We start from the raw sequence: 20180 nt of genomic DNA on the forward strand, positions 1-20180 counted from the left end.
ACAGGTGAGATATTGCAAGGAAGCTGAATTACAGAACATGGGGGGTCCGGCAGTGCGGGGGCCCCAGGAGCAAACTTTTATGGGGGAAGCAATCAGGGGGAGGCCATCTGAGGGGTCTGGCAGTGCGGGAGCCCCGGCAGCAGACATTGATGGGGAGGTGGGGAGGTTGCCCACAAGTGGGGCCAAGTGATGTACAAACACATCGTAAGACTACAGGGGAGGACAATAGGGCGGCACTTAATGGAGTGACTTCCAATGGAAAGGGTAAGGAGGCGAGCAAGTCATTCGGCCAAGATGATCCAGCACTCTCGCCAATGCATTGGGGAGGCTGTAGACAGGCTAGATTCTCGGCAGACAAGGCCCCAAATGGCCACCTTGACTGAGAACCCTCATGCATGTGTACAGGCTTTACTCTACACGGGTAATGGTAACATAGCTTTGTTATTGCTCATTCATATTGTTGCCTGTGTGGCTTCTGTGTTACAACACAACAAGCACAGAGTATTTCTTCTGTAGCATTTTTATCAACACCAACCAGGTTGTTGGGTTTATACTGGTAGGTGAACAGAGGCGCCATTAGAATAAAAGTACATAAAATTTTAAAAAAATTCTGGGAGGAAGTGGTGGTCTTGCCTCCGTTAAAGCAGACACCAAGGACTGTGATTAAATAAATACACATTTATTGAAGATACCCCCTTGGGGTATCTTCAACAAATGTGTATTTATTTATTTAATCACAGTCCTTGGTGTCTGCTTTAATGGAGGCAAGTCCACCACTTCCTCTCAGCAATCTTTAAAAATTTTATGTACTTTTATTCTACTGGCGCCTCTGTTCACCTACCAGTATATTCAAGTCCACCCCAGGTGGAAGGGTGATCTACCCTTTTTCTCCTATCTACAGAGAGCGACTTCTTAATCCTGAGTGAGGACCTGCCTATTGAGTGGTTACCTGAGCGGTAACCCATGTTTGTGAGTATTACCATCTCACTGTCTCAATTATTCAATCTGTCTTGACATACTACCACCATATTGGGCTCTCGATTTCTCTTCAATTGCAGGTTGTTGGGTTGTCACTTAGTCCTCTTGGAAAAATATATTCACATCAGTAGGAATCAATGAGAAAACAATGGGTCCAGCTACCTACGAAACATCCCACAATGCTCATCAGTTTCGCACAGCATTATGGTTTTTTGGAACAGCTACAAATCTTCTTCTCTTGAGGACACCTGGAACCCCATAATTATTGTCCCACAGATATTCTGGCGAGAGAATTTTCGTAGGTTTGTGATAAACGAAATATTTGTTCAAATAGCTCTCGTCCTGCCATCTGGCTTCAAGGTGGTTTTCTTTGTCTTTTATGATGGCATCATGACAATAACTGGTTAACTTATAAACCTCTTCTACAGTACCTCCAAAATATCCTCCCGCATAGTAAAAGTCCCCTTCGTCTGAAGGAATATAGGCCGTTGACTCTGGTCTTCTCTCATATGTAAAGTGTTGTCTTGCAGTTCCATAGAAGCCAGGATGTAACGTCCCAAACACGTCACTTAAAATCTCCACCCCAACATCATCGGTAAATTTCATGTCAACGTCCACACACACAAGGTAATCCACCTCATGTATGAATTTCTGACGGGACTGGTCACGAATCATCTCCATCCGTCGCATGGACACGTCTTGCCAACGCTGGTAGCTAGGCACCTCCAGCGTTACTAGCTTCCTGCCATCACGCAGAGTCAAGGCCGGAATGTCGCTGACTCGGTCAGTGAATACATAATAGGTCACTTTGTGTCCAACCATGAAGAATTGTTCAGCAGAGTCTATAAAAGTTTGAACAAACATAGTATACCTGAAAGAGAATTCACAAAACACACAAGGTCAGGAATAAAGGAACAATGGTGAACATGATGCATTGAAGTTGGGGGTAAAGAGGGCATGGAGGTCCATGAGTCTAAGAAGGATTCTAGAAGCTGGTGGGATAGCTTGGGAGATCTGCAAGTTAAAGAAGGAGTTTGCAGGGGTGGCCAAACATTTTAGGCCAAGGGCCATATTAGGCCAACCCATATACCACGTGCATTTGCACAGTGGCTGCTGCTAATCAGTGGCTGTTACAGCTGCTGGCCTGTCCATGCGGCACTGCATCTACGGCCTGCAGGCAGCATGGAATTAACAACTGCAAAGAGATTTTGGGGGCTTCTAAAAATGGCTTGGCAGGCTGCATTTGGCCCCTGGGCCGGACTTTGGACATGCCTGGTGCAGAGGTATCTACAAGTCTATGTATGGTTCTGCATGTTCTTCATATCTATGTCTCTGTAATCTTACTGTTGTGATCAGAAGAATATCTACAAATCAATGGGCCCTATAGCAACATTTTGAAGAAGCTTTGCTCTATAGGTTCATTTGAGCACCAGCATCCCCTCTTATCCGCACATGAACCTGGAATACATTATGGGGAGACTGGAAAATATTGTGCTGGCGCACTGCAGGCTTTCATTAAAGGACAACCGAAGTGACATGTGAAATGATGATATAGACATGTGTATGTACAGTTCAATTATATGACACAGCGCACATATGATAGTCCCACATGATCCTCAGACCCAAGCTCTGCTAGTCCATTGTATTACTTGACACGCAGCCCCTGATGAGTCACAGGAAGTGACAAAACCGGTATGGCCGGGACGCGTGTACATGAAACGCAGAAGGTGGAAGTGAGGTCGGCGTGGCATGCGATAGCCGGAGGCCAGCGAGACAGTATTGCTGAGAGCCTCCCGGACGGCCCACAATCAGGGTTGAGCCCCTAAAAACTCTGAGCCTTGATACAACATCTTTAGCATGTGAGTGTTTTAGCATAATTCTTAATACATTTTAAGACTGTTTTACACTATGGAGCCAATTGGTTTGTTTTCATTTGCTTTCTGATGTGAAGCTGCATAATAGTAGTAGTAGTAGGCAGAGGGAGGCCTTGATACCCCTGCAAGCACTGTGGACCCAATCTGACAGTGGGTCAATACTTAGCGGCGAGTGTCCCATTTTAAGGGTGTGGTGGTGGTACGCACTGCAAAGGCTATCTGCCTCACGAACCACAGCTGTGTCTCAAGTAATACAATGGACTAGCAGAGCTTGGGTCTGAGGCTCATGTGGGACTATCATATGTGCGCTGTGTCATATCATCGAACTGTTAAATCTCTAAATAGCGCACCACCGAATGTTGCACCTTTTGTTTTAGTGCAGTGTTTGTGTATATTTTATGTGTATGTACAGTGCCTAGCACAACTAGGCTTTGGTCCTTTTTTCTTTCTCTGCCTGAAAGAGTTAAACATCAGGTATGCAAGTGACAGTTTCTGTCTGGGTCGGGACTGGGTCAGACTATAGCATAACCCTCACTGATAAGTAATGACAGCCATAAAACACTTTCCTGCCAGTAAATGGCTTCTGAGAGCAGGAAAGAGATAAAAAGGGTTATTCATTGATAGATTTGAGCTCTGGCATACTTCAATGAAGCTGTCATTGAGAAGAGACAATAAAACGGTAAAAAACTAGATTAAAATATAAAATGAAACTGTGGTATATACACAAGAGTCATTTTTAGGAGAAGGAGGATAGATACAATTGTTTTTCTCATCTGTTTATTTTCACCCCAGATGTCCTTTAAAAGAGAGGGTGCAGTATTGCAGACTGTACACTAAAGGGCACCCCCACGCCTTTGCCTGTAAATCTGTGGACAGAAATGGCCCTGTGGGTGGATATAGCACTGTATAAAATCACATTCAATATAAACTGCATTATGAGGCAAATGCATGGAAGCCAAGATAAACAGTTGCTCTACTCAGATGCAGAGCCTGCGGGAAACACACTGTTAGATATACCAATACTCTCCTGGAGAAGTATGTACCCAATGATGTCACTTCCTGCACAGAGTAATTCCAAATCCCCCCCCTCCGCCCCCCCCCCCCCCCCCAAAAAAGAGGGCGAAATGCTCAACTTTCCTTGGAGTTCAACAGCTGAAATCCAGGTGGGCCAATATAGTGTAGCATTTTAAGGACCAAAATACTCTTAACAGGTAAACAATATGCTTGATGCAGCACGGACCTACCTCTCCTGATTGACCCCACCCCTCTGTTGTTTAGAACAGCAACATACTTAGGCTGGAGAGATCCGGCTGAAATGTCTCACTGTGGGGGGGGGGGGGAGAGTTGAACTTACCTGGGGCTTCTAACGGTCCCCCGCAGACATCCTGTGTTGGCGCAGCCACTCACCGATGCTCCGGCCCCGCCTCCGGTTCACTTCTGGAATTTCTGACTTTAAAGAGAAACTCCGACCAAGAATTGAACTTTATCCCAATCAGTAGCTGATACCCACTTTTACATGAGAAAAATAATGATTTTCACAAACAGACCATCAGGGGGCGCTGTATGACTGATTTTGTGCTGAAACCCCTCCCACAAGAGGCTCTGGTACCGTACGGTACTCTGGGCAAACTGCCACAATGTAACAATGTTCAGACAGGAAATAGCTGCTTACAGCTGTCTGTTAAAGCCAGACCAGCTACATAATCTGCCCACAGTAACAATGTCACCATGTAATACATGTCAGAATGTGAATCTGGGAGAGGAAAGATTTTACAATGAGCAAACACTGACTAAATCATGTATACATAATTATTGTAAAAATGAAGCACTTTTTTTATTACATTATTTTCACTGGAGTTCCTCTTTAAAGTCGGAAAGCCACTGCGCCTGCGTGGCCCCGCCCTCCCTCCTGCTGATGTCACCAGGAGTGTATTGCGCAGGCTTAGAATGGTCTGCACCTGCACAGTACGCTCCTGGTGACGTCTGCGGGAGTGAGGACACGGCCGCGCAGGCGCAGTGGTTTTCCGACTTTAAAGTTGGAAATTCCAGAAGTGAATCAGAGTTTTTTTTCCCCCTACCCCCCTACAGTACTCCTTTAGGCCCAACAATCTCTGCATTTCCTTCTCCTTTCTTCTTCCTGGGCTTCCCTAAATGACAGTGTCACCCCAGAATACATATCATTATATTGTTTGACTGCCACTTACTTATATGTTGGTTATTCCTGGCTTGCCTACCCACCCTGGACCTTTCTGTAATCCAGAAGGTTTTATATGCACTTCACGTTCCTGAGACTCTTCTCCTTTTTCTCTTCTTTTCGTTTCCCTTCCCCCCTTCTCTCTCTCTCTTCCTGTTCCTTGTCTTTCTTTCTTCTTCCTGTTCTTCCTCCTCTTCCCTCATTATCTTTCTCTCTCTCCTCCTTTCTGATTGATTGGACTGTTTCACTCTTTGGCCAATATGCAATTAACTTTTTCTCCTGGATTATCTCCTAGGAGATAATTTTCATACTCTCTTTAAAATAACATAAAATAAGCATTTTACAATTTAAAGAGACTCCGTAACAAAAATTGCATCCTGTTTTTTATCATAGTTCCAAAAGCTATTCTAATGTGTTCTGGCTTACTGCAGCACTTTCTACTATCACAGTCTCTGTAATAAATCAATGTATCTTTCCCCTGTCAGACTTGTCAGCCTGTGTCTGGAAGGCTGCCAAGTTCTTCAGTGTTGTGGTTCTGTGATGCATCTCCCCCCTTCTGGCCCCTCTATGCACACTGCCTGTCTATTATTTACATTAGGGCAGCTTCATCTCTTATCTTTTACAAGCTGGATAAATCATCCTCGGAGCTGGCTGGGCTTTCACATACTGAGGAAATAGACAAGGGCAAAGCTGTTTGCAGGAAGAAACGAGCAGCCTGAAACTTCAGTGCATGAGAACTGCAGGGGGAAAGAAACACACAAATGATCTCTTGAGATTCAAAAGGAAGGGTGTACACAGCCTGCTTGTGTATGGATGTATTTTCTATGTGTGGACATACTGTACATCAACCTACTTCCTGTTTTGGTGGCCATTTTGTTTGTTTATAAACAAACTTTTTAAAACTGTTTTTAACCACTTTTAATGCGGCGGGGAGCGGCGAAATTGTGACAGAGGGTAATAGGAGATGTCCCCTAACGCACTGGTATGTTTACTTTTGTGCGATTTTAACAATACAGATTCTCTTTAAAAAGCTCCTAAAAGTTGGTGTCAAAATACTATCAAAAATATTTTGAGTATTTTCTTGCTTGCTGGTGGTTTAACCACTTCAGGATTCTGCGTACGCTTAAGTACGCCTCTGAATCCTGAAGTGGATTCCATGGAAACGGCCGCTCGTATGAGTGGCCGTTCCATGTCAGTTCACGGATGGTGTCTCCGTGAACACCCTGCGAGCCTCCGATCGCGGCTCGCAGGGTAAATGTAAACACACGGGGAAGATCTTCCCAGCGGTTTACATATATACGGCGCTGCTGCGCAGCAGCGCCGTAGATGAGATCGGCGATCCCCGGCCTCTGATTGGCCGGGGATCACCGGCATCTGATAGGCTGAAGCCTATCCCATTAGGCGCAGGACGGAAATCCGTCCTGCGCCGGGAGGGAAGGGGAAGGAGGCCAGAAAGGGGAGGGGGGTTTTGAAGAGCCCCCCCCCCCCGCAAGCGCAAACAGCCGGCGGCGATCAGACCTCCCCAGCAGGACATCCCCCTAGTGGGGAAAAAAGGGGGGAAGTCTGATCGCCCTGGCTGCTATCTGATCGGTGCTGCGGGCTGGAGAGCCCACGCAGCACCGATCAGCAAAAAAAGCCCTGGCACAGAAGTGGTTAACCATGTATGCCACACGGACGTGAGCTTCACGTCCGCAGCGGCAGCTGCTAGAGCACGTCCTTGCAGCTTGGGGGGCCGTGCGGGCGATCATACGGGCAGATGCCCGCGATCGCAATGTTTCCGAGTGCAGGGGGGATTGGCTGCAAGAGACAAAAGTCCCCTGTGCCAATCCGAGCATGTCCGCTGAAAATAAACACTGTTTTTGTTCAAAAACAGTGTTTATTCTTTAAATACAGTGGCCGTGCTATCTCCCGCCATGATTTCCACCGGTTTCCACTGTCGATCATTAGATTTATGAATGGGAACAATCTCCCCACAGGAACTGTGATTGCAGGCTTCCATTGAAGCCTTACGTCACCTCCCTACTTACAATGTAGCAACACATTGTATCCTATGTAGCGTAGTTGTACACTACATAGAATTTTGCTCAGTGGGGACATCTTGTGGCCAAATAGTAAAATTACATCTACAGACATTAGGGAATTAAAAAAAAATGTATGTCAAGAGGGCAATATTATTATAAATCTATGGGCTAAAAATTAGCGATGGATGTGAAACTGAAAAAATGTACCTTTATTTCCAAATAAAATATTGTCACCATACAGTATACTAGGGATATAATTTTAACATTGCAATAACCCGGACAAATGGGCAAATAAAATGTGTGGATTTTAATTACATAGCATGTATTATTTTAAAACTATAATGGCTGAAAACTGAGAAATAATGATTTTTTTCCATTTTTTTCATATTATTTCCGTCAAAATGCATTTAGAATAAAATAATTCTTAACATAATGTACCACCCAAAGAAAGCCTAATTGGTGGCGGAAAAAACAAGGTGTAGATAATTTCTTGGTGATAAGTACAGACTAACCAGCAAGCTCATGGTGAAACAGAACTCATTGGAGTGTGTAGGGGGGCTACAATGATCCTAAAAGCCCCCTTACTAAGATGCTAAGAAAAACAAAAGTTTTCTTTCTTAAAACAGAGATGTCTCCCAGTGCATCACTGCTGAATATATGCAAATTAACCATTGTTACCCTTAGAAGCTAAACACACCTCCAGAACCGCTGGAATGCAATGATGTGTCAGCTTGTTAATTTGTACAGAGCCATAATAATCCAACATGCATACAGACTGTTTCGGATTGTTTTATCCTCATCAGTGCATGGCATGGATTAATTTGGCTCTATGGAGTAGGGCTTGTAACACCGAGAAAAAAACTTTTGGTTTTTTTAGCACTTTAGTAAGGGGGCTTTTAGGACCATTGTAGTCCCTTACACACCCCAATGAGTTCTGGGTCACCATGAGCTTGCTGGTTAGTCTGTGCCTCTCGGATTTACAAGCCCTACTCCATAGAGCTAAATTAATCCATGCCATGCACTGATGAGGATCAAACAATCCGAAACAGTCTGTATGCATGTTGGATTATTATGGCTCTGTACAAATTAACAAGCTGACACATCATTGCATTCCAGCGGTTCTGGAGGTGTGTTTAGCTTCTAAGTGTAATAATGGTTAATTTGCATATATTCAGCAGTGATGCTCTGGGAGACATCTCAAGCTCACTCCAACCTGAATTATCGCAAATTCTTTCTGTTTTAAGAAAGCAAACTTTTGTTTGTGATAAGTAGTGGTAAAGTTATTGTGGAATGAAAGGGAGGAGCGCTGAAAGGGGAAAATTTCTCTCGTCCGTAAGGTGAAAAATACCCGTGGGCTGAAATGGTTAAAAGGCGTTTTATGAAAAGGTGGGAAAATATCACCAAGGAGAAAACTCTGGAGAAAAAGTGAATTGCAAGTGGGCCTTTGTGTAAGTTTCAAAACCATATCTGTTTGACTATACCTTACCTGTTGAATGTAGCAACAAACCATTCCATTTGTAACCACACCTGGCCTCTCAGCGGCGTGGACTGACCTCACATATTTTATGCCTACTGTTTGTTTCTTGTCACCCAGTTTTTCCATTGCATTGTCCTTTCATGTCTTTTTATGATTTTTGCACTGTTTGTTAATCTTCTATACTTGTAAAACAAAAAAGGATAAAGCAGAGAGCCCAATGTTGTATAGTACCTTCGAGATTCACAATATATTGAACATAGAATGTGAAAATATACTCACAAACATTGGTTAGCCACACAGGCAACCACTGTACTTGCAGGTGGAGAGAATTGTTACCTGACCCCACTCAGGTTTAAGAAGTTGCTCTCTGTAGATAGGAAGAAAAAAGGGTAACACCCCTCCACCAAGGGTGGACTGGACAATGTTTGAACATTTTGAACAGAGGCGCCAAAGGAGGACAAAAACTTTTAAAAACCGTTTAAAAAAGGGGAAGCGTTGGACTTACTTCCCTCAAGAAATTAGACAGGGATTCGTTATTTTATATAAAAAATAACATTTATTGAAAGCTCCACTTTGCAACACGTTTCGCGGGCACAGTCCCGATTCATCAGGGAATTATTGGAGAAACTCCAGGAAGTCTGTAGCATGGCCGACGGCCTCTGTGTTAACCTTTTATACTCTTTCAATAAAAAAGTTATTATTGGAAAAAAAATATGCTTAGCCCAATAAACTGTTTTTGATCAACTTTCGTTTGCCTCAAACTTACTTCTTAACAGCAAATACAGTAAGTCCGATGTGGGCGTTTCTTTGGTGGAATTGTGCATTAAGTATGTCGATGTTATAGGTGCCATTCCAAACAATGGGTGCAAACCAAGGTGTGATCATCAGCACGTCCATCCTCCTGTAAGAGAAAGCAGTATAGAGATGACAATTGTCAGGCAGGGCCGGAGTTACCATAAGGCACTGTAGGCACGTGCCTACAGACGTCTGATGATGCAAAGGCAGCTCAATCCCCTCCCTTAGCGCCACCCTCCCTCCTTCCCTATGCAGAGTCCTGATGAGAGTGTAAATGAGAGGTTACCCACCTTGTTCTTGGAATTTCACTGACAAGATCTCCCTTCAGTCAGGGGCACTTCTAGTTACTTAATACTGAGGTTCCTCTGGCTACCTAATACTTGGGGGAACCTCTAGCTACTTAATACTGAGGGTACCTCTGGTTATCTAACATTAAGGGGCACCTGTTGCTACCTATGATGGGCAAGGGAAGTAAGGGAGAAGTGACAGCGGGGGGGTTTGTAGGCTCAGGGAGGGCGGAGTCTAAGGTGCCAGGACACCTGCGCCTAAAGGCTCCTGTGAGGTAAATCCGGGCCATTGACAATAATTGAATACAATATATAATGCAGATCTTGTAGATAACAATAATGTAACGGGGATTGACACCAGGGACCATGTGCACTTTTTCTCCTGAGATTTCTCCTAGGTGATATTTTTACAATTTGTCCTAAAAAGAGTTTTAAAGCCAACGGGAATAGAGATGAAAAAAAAAAAGCCAGATACTTACCTAAGGAGAGGGAAGGCTCTGGGTCCCAATGATAGAATTACCCTTGTTAATATTGGGTTTCTTATGCCTGGTACCAGAGGTGCTCAGATACCCCCAATAACATATTCGAGTGATCACCAATTCAACTCCGCCCACTTACGAATTGACTCGTGATCACGAGTGCAATCACGAGTGCATTTGTGATCGGCATTCGTGATCCAAGCCGATCACTAATGCTGATTACGACCTCATGATCAGAAAAAACCTGATCACGAGCTCGTGATGAGCACCACTACCTGGTACACACCATGCAATTTCCGTTCAGATCGATTTGTCAAATCAATAATTTCCAACAGGTCCGATCTGATTTCCAATCCTTTTACTGATCGGTTTTCCAATCACTTCTGTACAAAATTGATCATAAACGTGATCGGCAACCAGATTGGAAAAACTATCGATTTGACCCATCTGTCTGACAGGAAATTGCATGGTGTGTACCAGGCATAAGGCTTGCTTTGTAAATCACCTCCATAAAGAGATAATTTGTTTCAAGGGTGTTTATTGAGAATTATTTTACATTCAAACATTAGCAATTTCCTCACGCATGAGGGTAACACTTGAGATAACTTATCTTTTACATGCATAATGAAGGAAAGCTCTACCAACGCCTACAATTGTAATAGTGTAAGATATTGGGGAAAAGTATAAACCATGGAGGGCTTTTCCATCCTATATAAACATAAACACCTAGCATCTTTTATCTTACTATGCCTAGAAGTATCAATATAAAATGGGGTAGGGGAGGAGGTAAGGGAAAAGGAAGGGGCACTCTATTAAGGCCAGAAGGTCTGCACCACGAGTGGGGATACCACAACATGCCAGTGGTGCATGTAGTTATATGGAGTAATAAGAGAGAAGGAGGAAATGGGGATGGGGAAGGAGGGAATGGTGTACAGCAGAACATATATCAGAGACTAACGCCCGATAGATAAAACCGATATTATTTAAAGAGTGCCCACTCCAGGCCCAGCATTCTCCATTATGTAAGAATCATATACTCATAGAGAGGATCAAAATGAATGGAGCGTGTAGGAAAGGCCCAAGTTATCTTGCCAGTCTATCCATGATGACCAAATATTGAAGAAAGGCTCCAGCCTATCCAGTAGTTTAGCCCTGATATGCTCTGACAACATAGTTTGGTTAAGAGCTACAAATACTAATTCGGGTTGAAGGGTGGGCTTCTTCCATTGTGCAGCTAAGTGTTTTTTAGCCTGAGCTGCCGTATACTGGATAAACTTATGTTGTGTTGAGGGTGTGCCACCTGGTCTGTTTCCCAGTAACATTATTGTAGGATCTAACGGAAAGTCCCTTCCCAGGATTAATTTAAGTTTATTCCAGATACTTTTCCAGAAAAGTGTGGCTTTGGGGCAACTCCACCAAATATGGAATAAGTCGCCTCTTTGACCACATTCCCTGAAGCATAGGTCAGTATGTGAGCGGTAGAATATATGCATCTTAGATGGTGTATAATAAGTTCTGTGGAAGAGCTTAAGGTTGTCTCTATAGAGGAATAAAATAATGCGTTCTTAGTCAAAATTGAGCAGCAATGAGCCCATCTTTCATCAGTTAAAGTGATATTGCAGTCTGCCTCCCAGTCCAATTGAGCTTTCAGTTTTGGTTCTGAGTTAGGCTGAGAAATTATTGCATATAGCTTCCGAAATTAAACCACTGTCCATTGGGGCATTTTTACAACGGACCTCAAATGGTACATATATAAGTACTTCTTGATCTTTATCAAGTGATTGCAGGAATTTAAAGATTTGAAACATTCTGGCTTGCTCTTCTACAGGGACCCCATGCTCTCTCGAAAATTGGGACTGTGAAATCAATTTAAAGGCGGACATAAATTTGCCCACCCTAGTGAGGCCCCTTGCTATCCACCAGTGGAAATCAGCTGATCGTTGCCCTTGTATAAATTCAGGATTATGGAAAATATTTGTCATGCACGAGACCGGTGCCTGTAAATTATATTTAAATCTAACTGAGTCCCAAATTTTTAGTGAGTGGAAGGTAACTGGAGATAATTTGGTGATCAAATGTTTGGGGTACTTTCTTGCCCACATGATACCTGGCAAGGACAGTGGTTTAAGAAGCTGTGTTTCTAAGCCTACCCAAAGTGGTGCTGACTGGTCTGCATTAACGACTGCTAATGAGGCTAACTGAGCGGCTAGGTAGTAGTTGGCTATAATTCAATAGATACAGGCTCTTGTTTCTGTAGTGATCGGCGCTGACACACTCATTTATTTTCTTGAAAGACACAAAGCAATAAATCTTTTATTGGAACACCTTTATTAGATAGAACCTTGAATGTTGAGTAACTGGTTGTAAACCTGTCAAATTGTCTGACTTGAGTTCAGGGTCAGTTCTCTCATGAATGGAGGTGAAACATTTGCATTGTGTGCAGAGATTACAGCAGCAGCATTTTGTACTGTGTTTACACTAAAGCTAGGCATACACGGCTCAGTTTATATTATCAATCGAGCCGTTTAAGGCTCGATTGATAACATCCAACGTGTCCAATCACCGCGCCGGATCGATACCGCGCTCGATCCCCACGGGCGGACAAAGGAAGAAACGAAGCGCAGATAAGGAAGTGCCCACAGGGACGAGCGGGAATCGATCCGCACGCGTGGGTGGGGATGCTCTGGCATCGAGCCGCCGGCTCGATTCCGCCGCATAAAAGCGCCGTGTATGCCCAGCATAAGGAGAGTGCCCCTGATGAGACTTCCGGGTCGAAACGCGTAGGGTGGAGCCTGAAAGGAGCGAGGAGAGGGATCCATTTGCGGCAGTGTGGCTTGACTTGCTATGAACGAGCGGAGGTGGAGGCATTGAGAGCGGTGTCCCGGGAACACAACTTGTTATATGCGCATAAACTTCCGACATTCTGTAAGAGCAATACCGCTGGCCTATATATTTATTAAACTGTACTTCACTATTTTAAATTCATTTGAGTCCTAGTGGTTGGATTATTGAGGTCTGTAACTGACCCCCTCCCTGGATGCAAAGTTAACTAATGTGACCCCCTCTGAGCGTTTATGCATACCTCTTAGTGAAGAGGTTTACTGGGTGAGAGCGGGCTATTCGGGGGGGAGCCTTATACTCACTTGGTGACCAGTAAAAGGGGAGAGGAATCCACCTGGTGTATATTGTTGGTGAAGGATATGATCTGAGCTTTACAGTATTACGCTATGGAACTCTTTTTCTATCTCTTAAAGTGATAACACAGTGGATTTGGATGGACTGATCTGGGGGAGCCCTGGAGGTCGTCTTCATCTAAAAGGACTGTGAGACTGTAGCGCGATTGTTTGTATCATATAAGGAGAAGCGAGAGGAGAGCGAAGTGAAGAGGTCATCATTGGGGGAAATGCAGCTTGTTGTGCTGTGTGAGGAGTCTGACAGTGAGTGAGGAGGGGGGAGGCAGGAGAGCAGCAGTGTTTCATGTGACTTGCACAGCAGAAGGGAGGAGGTGGCACTGCTGTCCTGACTGAGGAGGAATGGAGTGGCCGAGGGTGAGCAGTTTGTTTGTCACAGACTCACAGCCAGCCAGTGTGCTATTGTGTTGAGCTGCAGCATGTCATGTGATAACATTAAAGTGGACCTGAGGAAATTAAAAAAAAGTAAAAAATAAAAGAAATAAAAGAGTTTCACTTACCTGGGGCTTCTGCCAGCCCCCTGCAGCCATCCTGTGCCCGCGCCACAGCGGGGGAACCGAGGATCGTTTGGTAACTTCGCGGGCACAGGTTGGTTGCAGGGGGCTAGGTAAGTGAAACACTTTTTTTATCTCTTCAGGTCCACTGTAAATGAAGCAGAGTAAATTGTCGGGTGCTGTGCGATCATTCGAAAGGGGGGGCGGGGGGCGCATTCTCACAAGTTTGCCTCAGGCAGCAAAATCGGCCCTGCATGAGTTATGCTGAGCTGAAGCGTGGCATAAGGAAGGGCTTATGGTGCCCATACACGGTACAATAAATATGTTCGATTTTCTATCTAAACGATCGAATCGAATGAAAGTCGAAAATATATATTTTTTTTTCAAACAAGAAATTCGAACAGTTATCCCATTTTTCGAGAAATTCTGATCGGACATGATGGAAAAATTTTGATGATTGTGTGTTGTAATTGTATCATGTCTGTTAAATTATATGAAAAGATCTTTCAGATTTAAGTTGTTAGAAATGTTTCAACATTGTTTTATCTTTATTTGTATTGTTACAAATAACATGATTGAAGATTTAATGCTCATTTCTTTGTTGTAATCATTGTAGTGTTGTTGTTTTTTTCTATTTGGTTTGTTTTTTTCTAAAAATGGTGTGTTTGTACAGCAAAGAAATATTTTTTATAGAAAGGCTTATTATGGGGAAAAAAATCTCTGTTTCCAGACTCTCCACCTCTGTGTGTCTTCTTTTATCCCATGTCTCTCAATGGGTTCCCTTGTAGTCTCTATTTTCCCCTTCTGGTTCTATCTCTTTTTATCCTGTGGACGTCTTTGTTTTCCCCCCTCTGGTTCTTTTATGTGGATTCTCTTGTACTCTCTGTTTCTGTCTGCTGTGTGTGTCGCTATACGTTTTTAATGTATATCTGTTTTTGGCCGATCTGTGTTTATTAGTGTGTGCTTTGTCTCTCTCTCTCTCTTTCTGTGACAGCTTATGTTTTCTTTGTGTTCACTTATTTTCCTTTTGGAATGTCTCTGTGCGTGTTCAGAGTCTTTCTATGTGGCCTCTATGGCACCCTAGTTCTGCCAGTGGTGTACATACTTTTGTGAATGATTGTAACAATTCCTGTCACGTGACTTCAAACACTTCCTCCTTCAACCCGGAAGGAGGAAGTGTTTGAAGTCACATGAGCGCCGAGTGGAACGCATCGTGGGAGGCGCCGAGGGACGGCCGGAGAAGACGTCAGAAGGGTAAGCTTGATCCTCCGCCCAGCCCGCACAGCACAGCAGTACTGGGTGTCATCCGGATAACTACTATCCGGATCACCCGAAGATTGCCCGCCGCTGCCCAGACTCTGCCCGGACTTAGATTTAAGGCGGAGGGGAGCGCAGAGGGGAGAGCCCCGAGGTGAGGGGGGGGGACCTTCCCCCCTCCCCGCCGAATTGCTGCATGGCTTTCCCCTCATGCTGCGTCCCCTCCAACCCCCACAAAACGGCCCCGAGCGGGCCCCAGGAGGGGGGCCGGGCCCCCCCCCCGCGGGTGCAGGGGCTGCAGGCCCTATTGTTACGCCAGTGCTGTTAGGTTTGTCTGCTGCATGTTGCAATGTACGATATATTATCTGTTTATACAGGTGCCATGTTGTATGTCGTGAAAAAGATGTAGAAGATGCCTAGAGTACAGGCAGGTTTGTACTGAAAGAAAATATATTTTTCATTACTGTTAATGTTGGGTGTCACAACATAAGGTAACAACATCAGGTAAAATACAGCTCGAGCTGAAAAAAAAGAGATTCCGGTTGAAAAAAATGTCACTTCCGATCGAATAAACCATTAGATCGAATACTTTATTTTTTCTCTCGATCTTTTTTCTCAATTTGAATTTGACATATTCCATCATTTTCCCCGGATTTTCAGCCTAATCGAACGTTCATGTAAGGCACCTCGAAAACAACTATGGGATTTGTTCGATCTAACGGGATAATGGAACGAATTTATCTAATCCCAAAAAAATGAAAAAAAATTACCATGTATGGGCACCATTAGCCATGCATTCTTCCATGACCAGTGTTCAACAATCATCCAGAGATTCCAGGAATGATCTATAAGACCTGTTCTATGCTGAATTGTTGCCACAGGTCCTCTTTGCATGTATTTTCTTTCTCTCGCTACAGCGTTTGACAGGATGCCCCTCATTCAATTTACTTTATCTCCTAAAGGTGCCTTATATATCTATCGATGATGGGCAGATTCCACCACGAGACAAATCTCTCTCTGATCCAATCTGATTAGAAAGAGATCTGTCAGCTGCCCATACCCCGAAGGGCCAATTCCCAATCAATTTCAGCATGAAATCTCTCGGGAATCGGCCGAGCCCACCGCACTCACCACTGCCCCCTAGTGTAAAAATGTGCCCCTCGTGAGTGTATTTATATATTACCTGTCCACTGTTGGCCACCGCACAGTGCCCAGCTGTCTTCACAAACCCTTGCTCTTCCATTAGCGCTATAAACACCACCGGCGTATAGCACGTGGCGTGTGTGTGATGTCACACGTGCCACGCCAGTGGCATATATACCGCTCACGGAAGAGCAGGGGATTCAGAAGACAGACGGGCACCGCGTGATGGATAACAAAAGACAGGTAATGTATGAATAAACACGGGGGGCACATTTATACACTAAGGGGGCAGCACCAGGGTTTTCATTGCGTTAGTCACTCGTCCTGATATTGCTTACCGACGCCGTTATCACTGCACACCCGATCAACCACAATCTTGCAGCGTGTCCAGTCAATACATGCAACTGATTTCGGCCCAAAATTGGTTGCACCGTCAATCAGACATGCTCTTGGCGGCACCGATTTCCATCCAATTCAATAATAATTATTGAATAGGATGGTCAATCAGGCGACCAAGTCAAGAGATGTATGGCCACCTTAGGCTCTCTCTTAGGTGTTTTTTTTTCACACCTTATCAATAAAATGCCTTTTAAGGCACCAGCAAGCAAGAAAATACTCTACACAATATTTTGGACCTATCAACTTTCTTATTCAATTATTTTATTGACGTTGCAATATGGCTGCTCTGTCGAACTTCCAATCAATTTGTGGCTGGAATCAGTTGAATGGATTGATCAGGAATGTCAGGAAAATTTTGGTTGCAAAGGCTTGATCGTGTGTGCAACAGTAACGGCGTATAATATTGTGACGACCAATAGACCCCTGGTCCGTGTCTCCCAGGTGCAAAGTGTATTGTTTCACTCGTTTCCAGTGATGCTCATCCGAGCTAGGATATCCGAGATACTCGGATATCCTAGCTCTTTTTTCACTATTCGCGCTCGAATAATATTAGCTATCCGGGCTGTGCTATCCGAGCGCATTCGGATAGCAATCAGCTATCCGGAGATATCTGAGCTATCCGAGCTCGAATACGGAGCTCGGATAGCGTCATCAGCGGGTGACGTCACCTCCAGTCCTCACAAGCGAATCAGAGGGCTCCCAGCCCTCTGACTGCAGCCAATCACAGAGGGGGAGCCTGGCCAAGCCCCCCTCTATAAATAGTGGGCGCCAGGTTGCCTCACTCGTCCTGCTTGTGACTTACTGACTGACTGTACTGAGGGGATTGCTCCAGTGCTTTTTGTCCGTGCAAGTGCATTTATTGTTCAATACACCAAGCGTTTTTACACTCCAACACTTGATATTTCACCTGTATTGCTTTGTATTGTAGATACGGTAGATAGTATTTTAGGCAGTTTAGTTTATGTGATTAGGGACTAGGGAGGGAGACTGTCACTGGTGCTGCTGCAGCTGCAGAAGCTAGGCCCTGTGCCTAGGCAAGGCAGCCTGCCCTGCTCTGTGCTCTAGTCTCTAGTTACCTGTGCTCTAACCTATCCTACTCTACTCCTGTACTACTTCTGTGTTAGATAGATTATTGTACTATTTTGTAGTTAGCAAGGCCCAGCTTTACTGCTATACCTGTCCTGTATCTGCTCTCTGTAATCTAGTCACACCTGTTCTATTGTTTAGCTAGATTCTTCTATTGTTTAGTTAGTACTGTAGTGTACTCTAGTCTGTGTATAAGGACCGCCCGTCACCGCGTTACCTAGGGTCTTTGTGTGCGCAGTGCACGTCTGCGCTGTCCGCACCCTCTCGTTAGTGCTACACCCGTCCTATTGTTTATATTACTTGTATTGTGTATTTGCTGAATTGTACTGTACTGTAGTCTGTGTATAGGGACACCGTCAGTCAGCGTCTGCTAGGGTCTTTGTGTGCGCACTGCGCACTCTCTCGTTATCGCTACACCGATCTCTGCTGTAGAGTACACCTGTCCGTCACCTCACACACCCACCACCACCAGTCCCACCCCATTAAAGTACCCCACTTGTCCCACCCGCCTTTACATACATAACTTTTTTTTTTTCATTTGTATAATCTTAACAATATACAATGTCTGGCACTGGCAGCCGCAGTTTGGGCAGGGGCAGCAAGGGCAGCAAGGGCATCGGCAAGAGAGGAAGTCGTGGCAGCCCCGTCACCACCACCACCATGTGCAGTTCTGCGTCTGCACCAGTGGCTATTCCGCCATTAGCCACTGGCCGTGGACGCCTTGGCCGCCCAACAGCTGGGAGTCACGCTGCAGAGACACAGCAGCAGCGTGTGGCGCAGATGTTCCTCCCACCGCCAGGTCGTAGCCGTTCTATTGAGGAGAAGGACGCAGACTCTGTGGTGGAACTGATGGTGGATGAGCAGGCCACCATTAGCTCTGGAACCGAGTCCTCCACCCCCGCCACCACTCCTGTTCGCGAAGAGCAGCAGCAGCCGCCCAGCACTGCCTGGGGAGGAGGAGTGCAGTTCTCCAGCCCCAGCGGGCAACACCAGCACCCTGTCGCTCAGCATCTTCTTATCCCCAAGCACAGCGAGCGTATGGAGTGCTGTTGCGGCAGAATTGGAGGAGGAAGTAATGCTGATGGGCACTTTGGGGGATGATGCTTTAGACAGTCAGACAGTGGTGAGTGTCCATCAGCCCATGCATGCAGAAGGGGAGTTTGTGGGGTCATCCCAGCAGGACATGCTTGCGGAGGGGGAGGATGATAATGACAGGGTGAAGGACAGAGACTGGGTGGCAGATCCTGGGGATGTCATCAGCTCTGAGGAGGAGGAGGAGGAGGATGCGTCTGCGGGCCTTGCTAGAAGGATCAGCATCGCAGACATAGGCAGGATCAGAAGTGGGCGTGGTATGCAGGCCACACAGCGTGCTGATCCGGAGAGTTCTGCCAGTGCCACCAGCCTCACCAAGAACCCCCCCCCCCCCCCCCATCCACCGCAGGGAGACCAGCGGCAGCAGCACCTTCGAGCCTAAGGGGAAACTTCACCTCCCCAATTTGGAATTTTTTCACCCTGCCATATGTGGATTGCAAGTATGCCACCTGCAACCAGTGCCGCCAGCAGCTCAGCAGAGGGAAGGAGCCCTCTGCGTACGGCACCACCTCTCTGGTGAACCATCTGGCAGGGAAACACTTTCATGAGCATGAGGAGTTCATGAAGTTGAAGGAAGCTGGCAGTGGCAGTGGCAGACCCGCCACCACTGCAAAGTCGTCGGCAGCAGCCACCCGCCCTCCTCCACCTCCTCCAGCAGCAGCAGCAGGAGTGCGTCAGAAACGCACTGCTCCTGCTCCCTCTGCAACTCCTGCCGCCGACACTGAGGCCTGTTCTGGCAGCCAGTCCTCAGTGGCCTCCTCTGCTCCCTCCAGTGATTCCTGTGCCAGCAAAAGGCGTCGCCAGACCCTGCTCAGCGACATCTTCCAGGGGGTGGTCAGGGTTCTGCCTCACACCAGCCATCGCGTGCATCAGCTGAACGGCTTGCTGGCACGGGCCATGTGCTCCCAACTGCTGCCTTATTCCCTTGTGCAGGAGGGGAGCGACATGCGTGTGCTCCTGATGTGTGCAGCCCCCGATTGGCCAATCCCCAGCCGACATTTTTTGCACGCACGGCCATCCCTGCACTTCACCGCTCTGTGATGGCCAATGTCGGGTGAGGGCTGGATCACGCGGTGGGTCAACGGGTCCACATCACCATGGACTCGTGGAGCAGCCAGTTTGGGACAGGCCGCTATCTGTCCTTCACCGTGCATTGGGTCAGCTTGGTGGAAGGGGGTGAGGAGGGGGGAGCAGCATCGGGCACTGTCAGAGCAGCAGCAACAACGCAGTGGGTGGTGCCACCATGCAGGGTCAGCGGAATTGCAGCAGGTTCCTCTGATCCGCTTCCATCCTCCGGCACACCAGCCCAAACCCCCGCCTCACCAGCAGCGTGAAGCCCCGCCACTGCCAAGCACTGCTGGAATTGGTCAGCCTGGGGAAGACCAAACTGACGGCGAACCATGTCCTGGCCAA

The 20180-nt window shown here is 46.0% G+C and overlaps 1 protein-coding gene across 1 annotated transcript in view; it reads right to left on the minus strand.

The window, feature by feature from the left end:
• Positions 1-799: 799 nt before the first annotated feature.
• The window catches only part of LOC137528584 (histo-blood group ABO system transferase-like), a 107999-nt gene continuing 88618 nt past the window's right edge, over positions 800-20180 (minus strand). Inside the window, exons 6-7 of the mRNA XM_068249925.1 lie at positions 9311-9445; positions 800-1849 (exon numbers count right to left, since the gene is read on the minus strand). Of these exons, the coding sequence (XP_068106026.1) occupies positions 1165-1849; positions 9311-9445 (820 nt within the window). The 3' untranslated portion in view covers positions 800-1164. The remainder of the gene's footprint in view (positions 1850-9310; positions 9446-20180) is intronic.

Source organism: Hyperolius riggenbachi, chromosome 8, assembly GCF_040937935.1.
Source record: "Hyperolius riggenbachi isolate aHypRig1 chromosome 8, aHypRig1.pri, whole genome shotgun sequence".
Lineage (NCBI taxonomy): Eukaryota > Metazoa > Chordata > Amphibia > Anura > Hyperoliidae > Hyperolius > Hyperolius riggenbachi.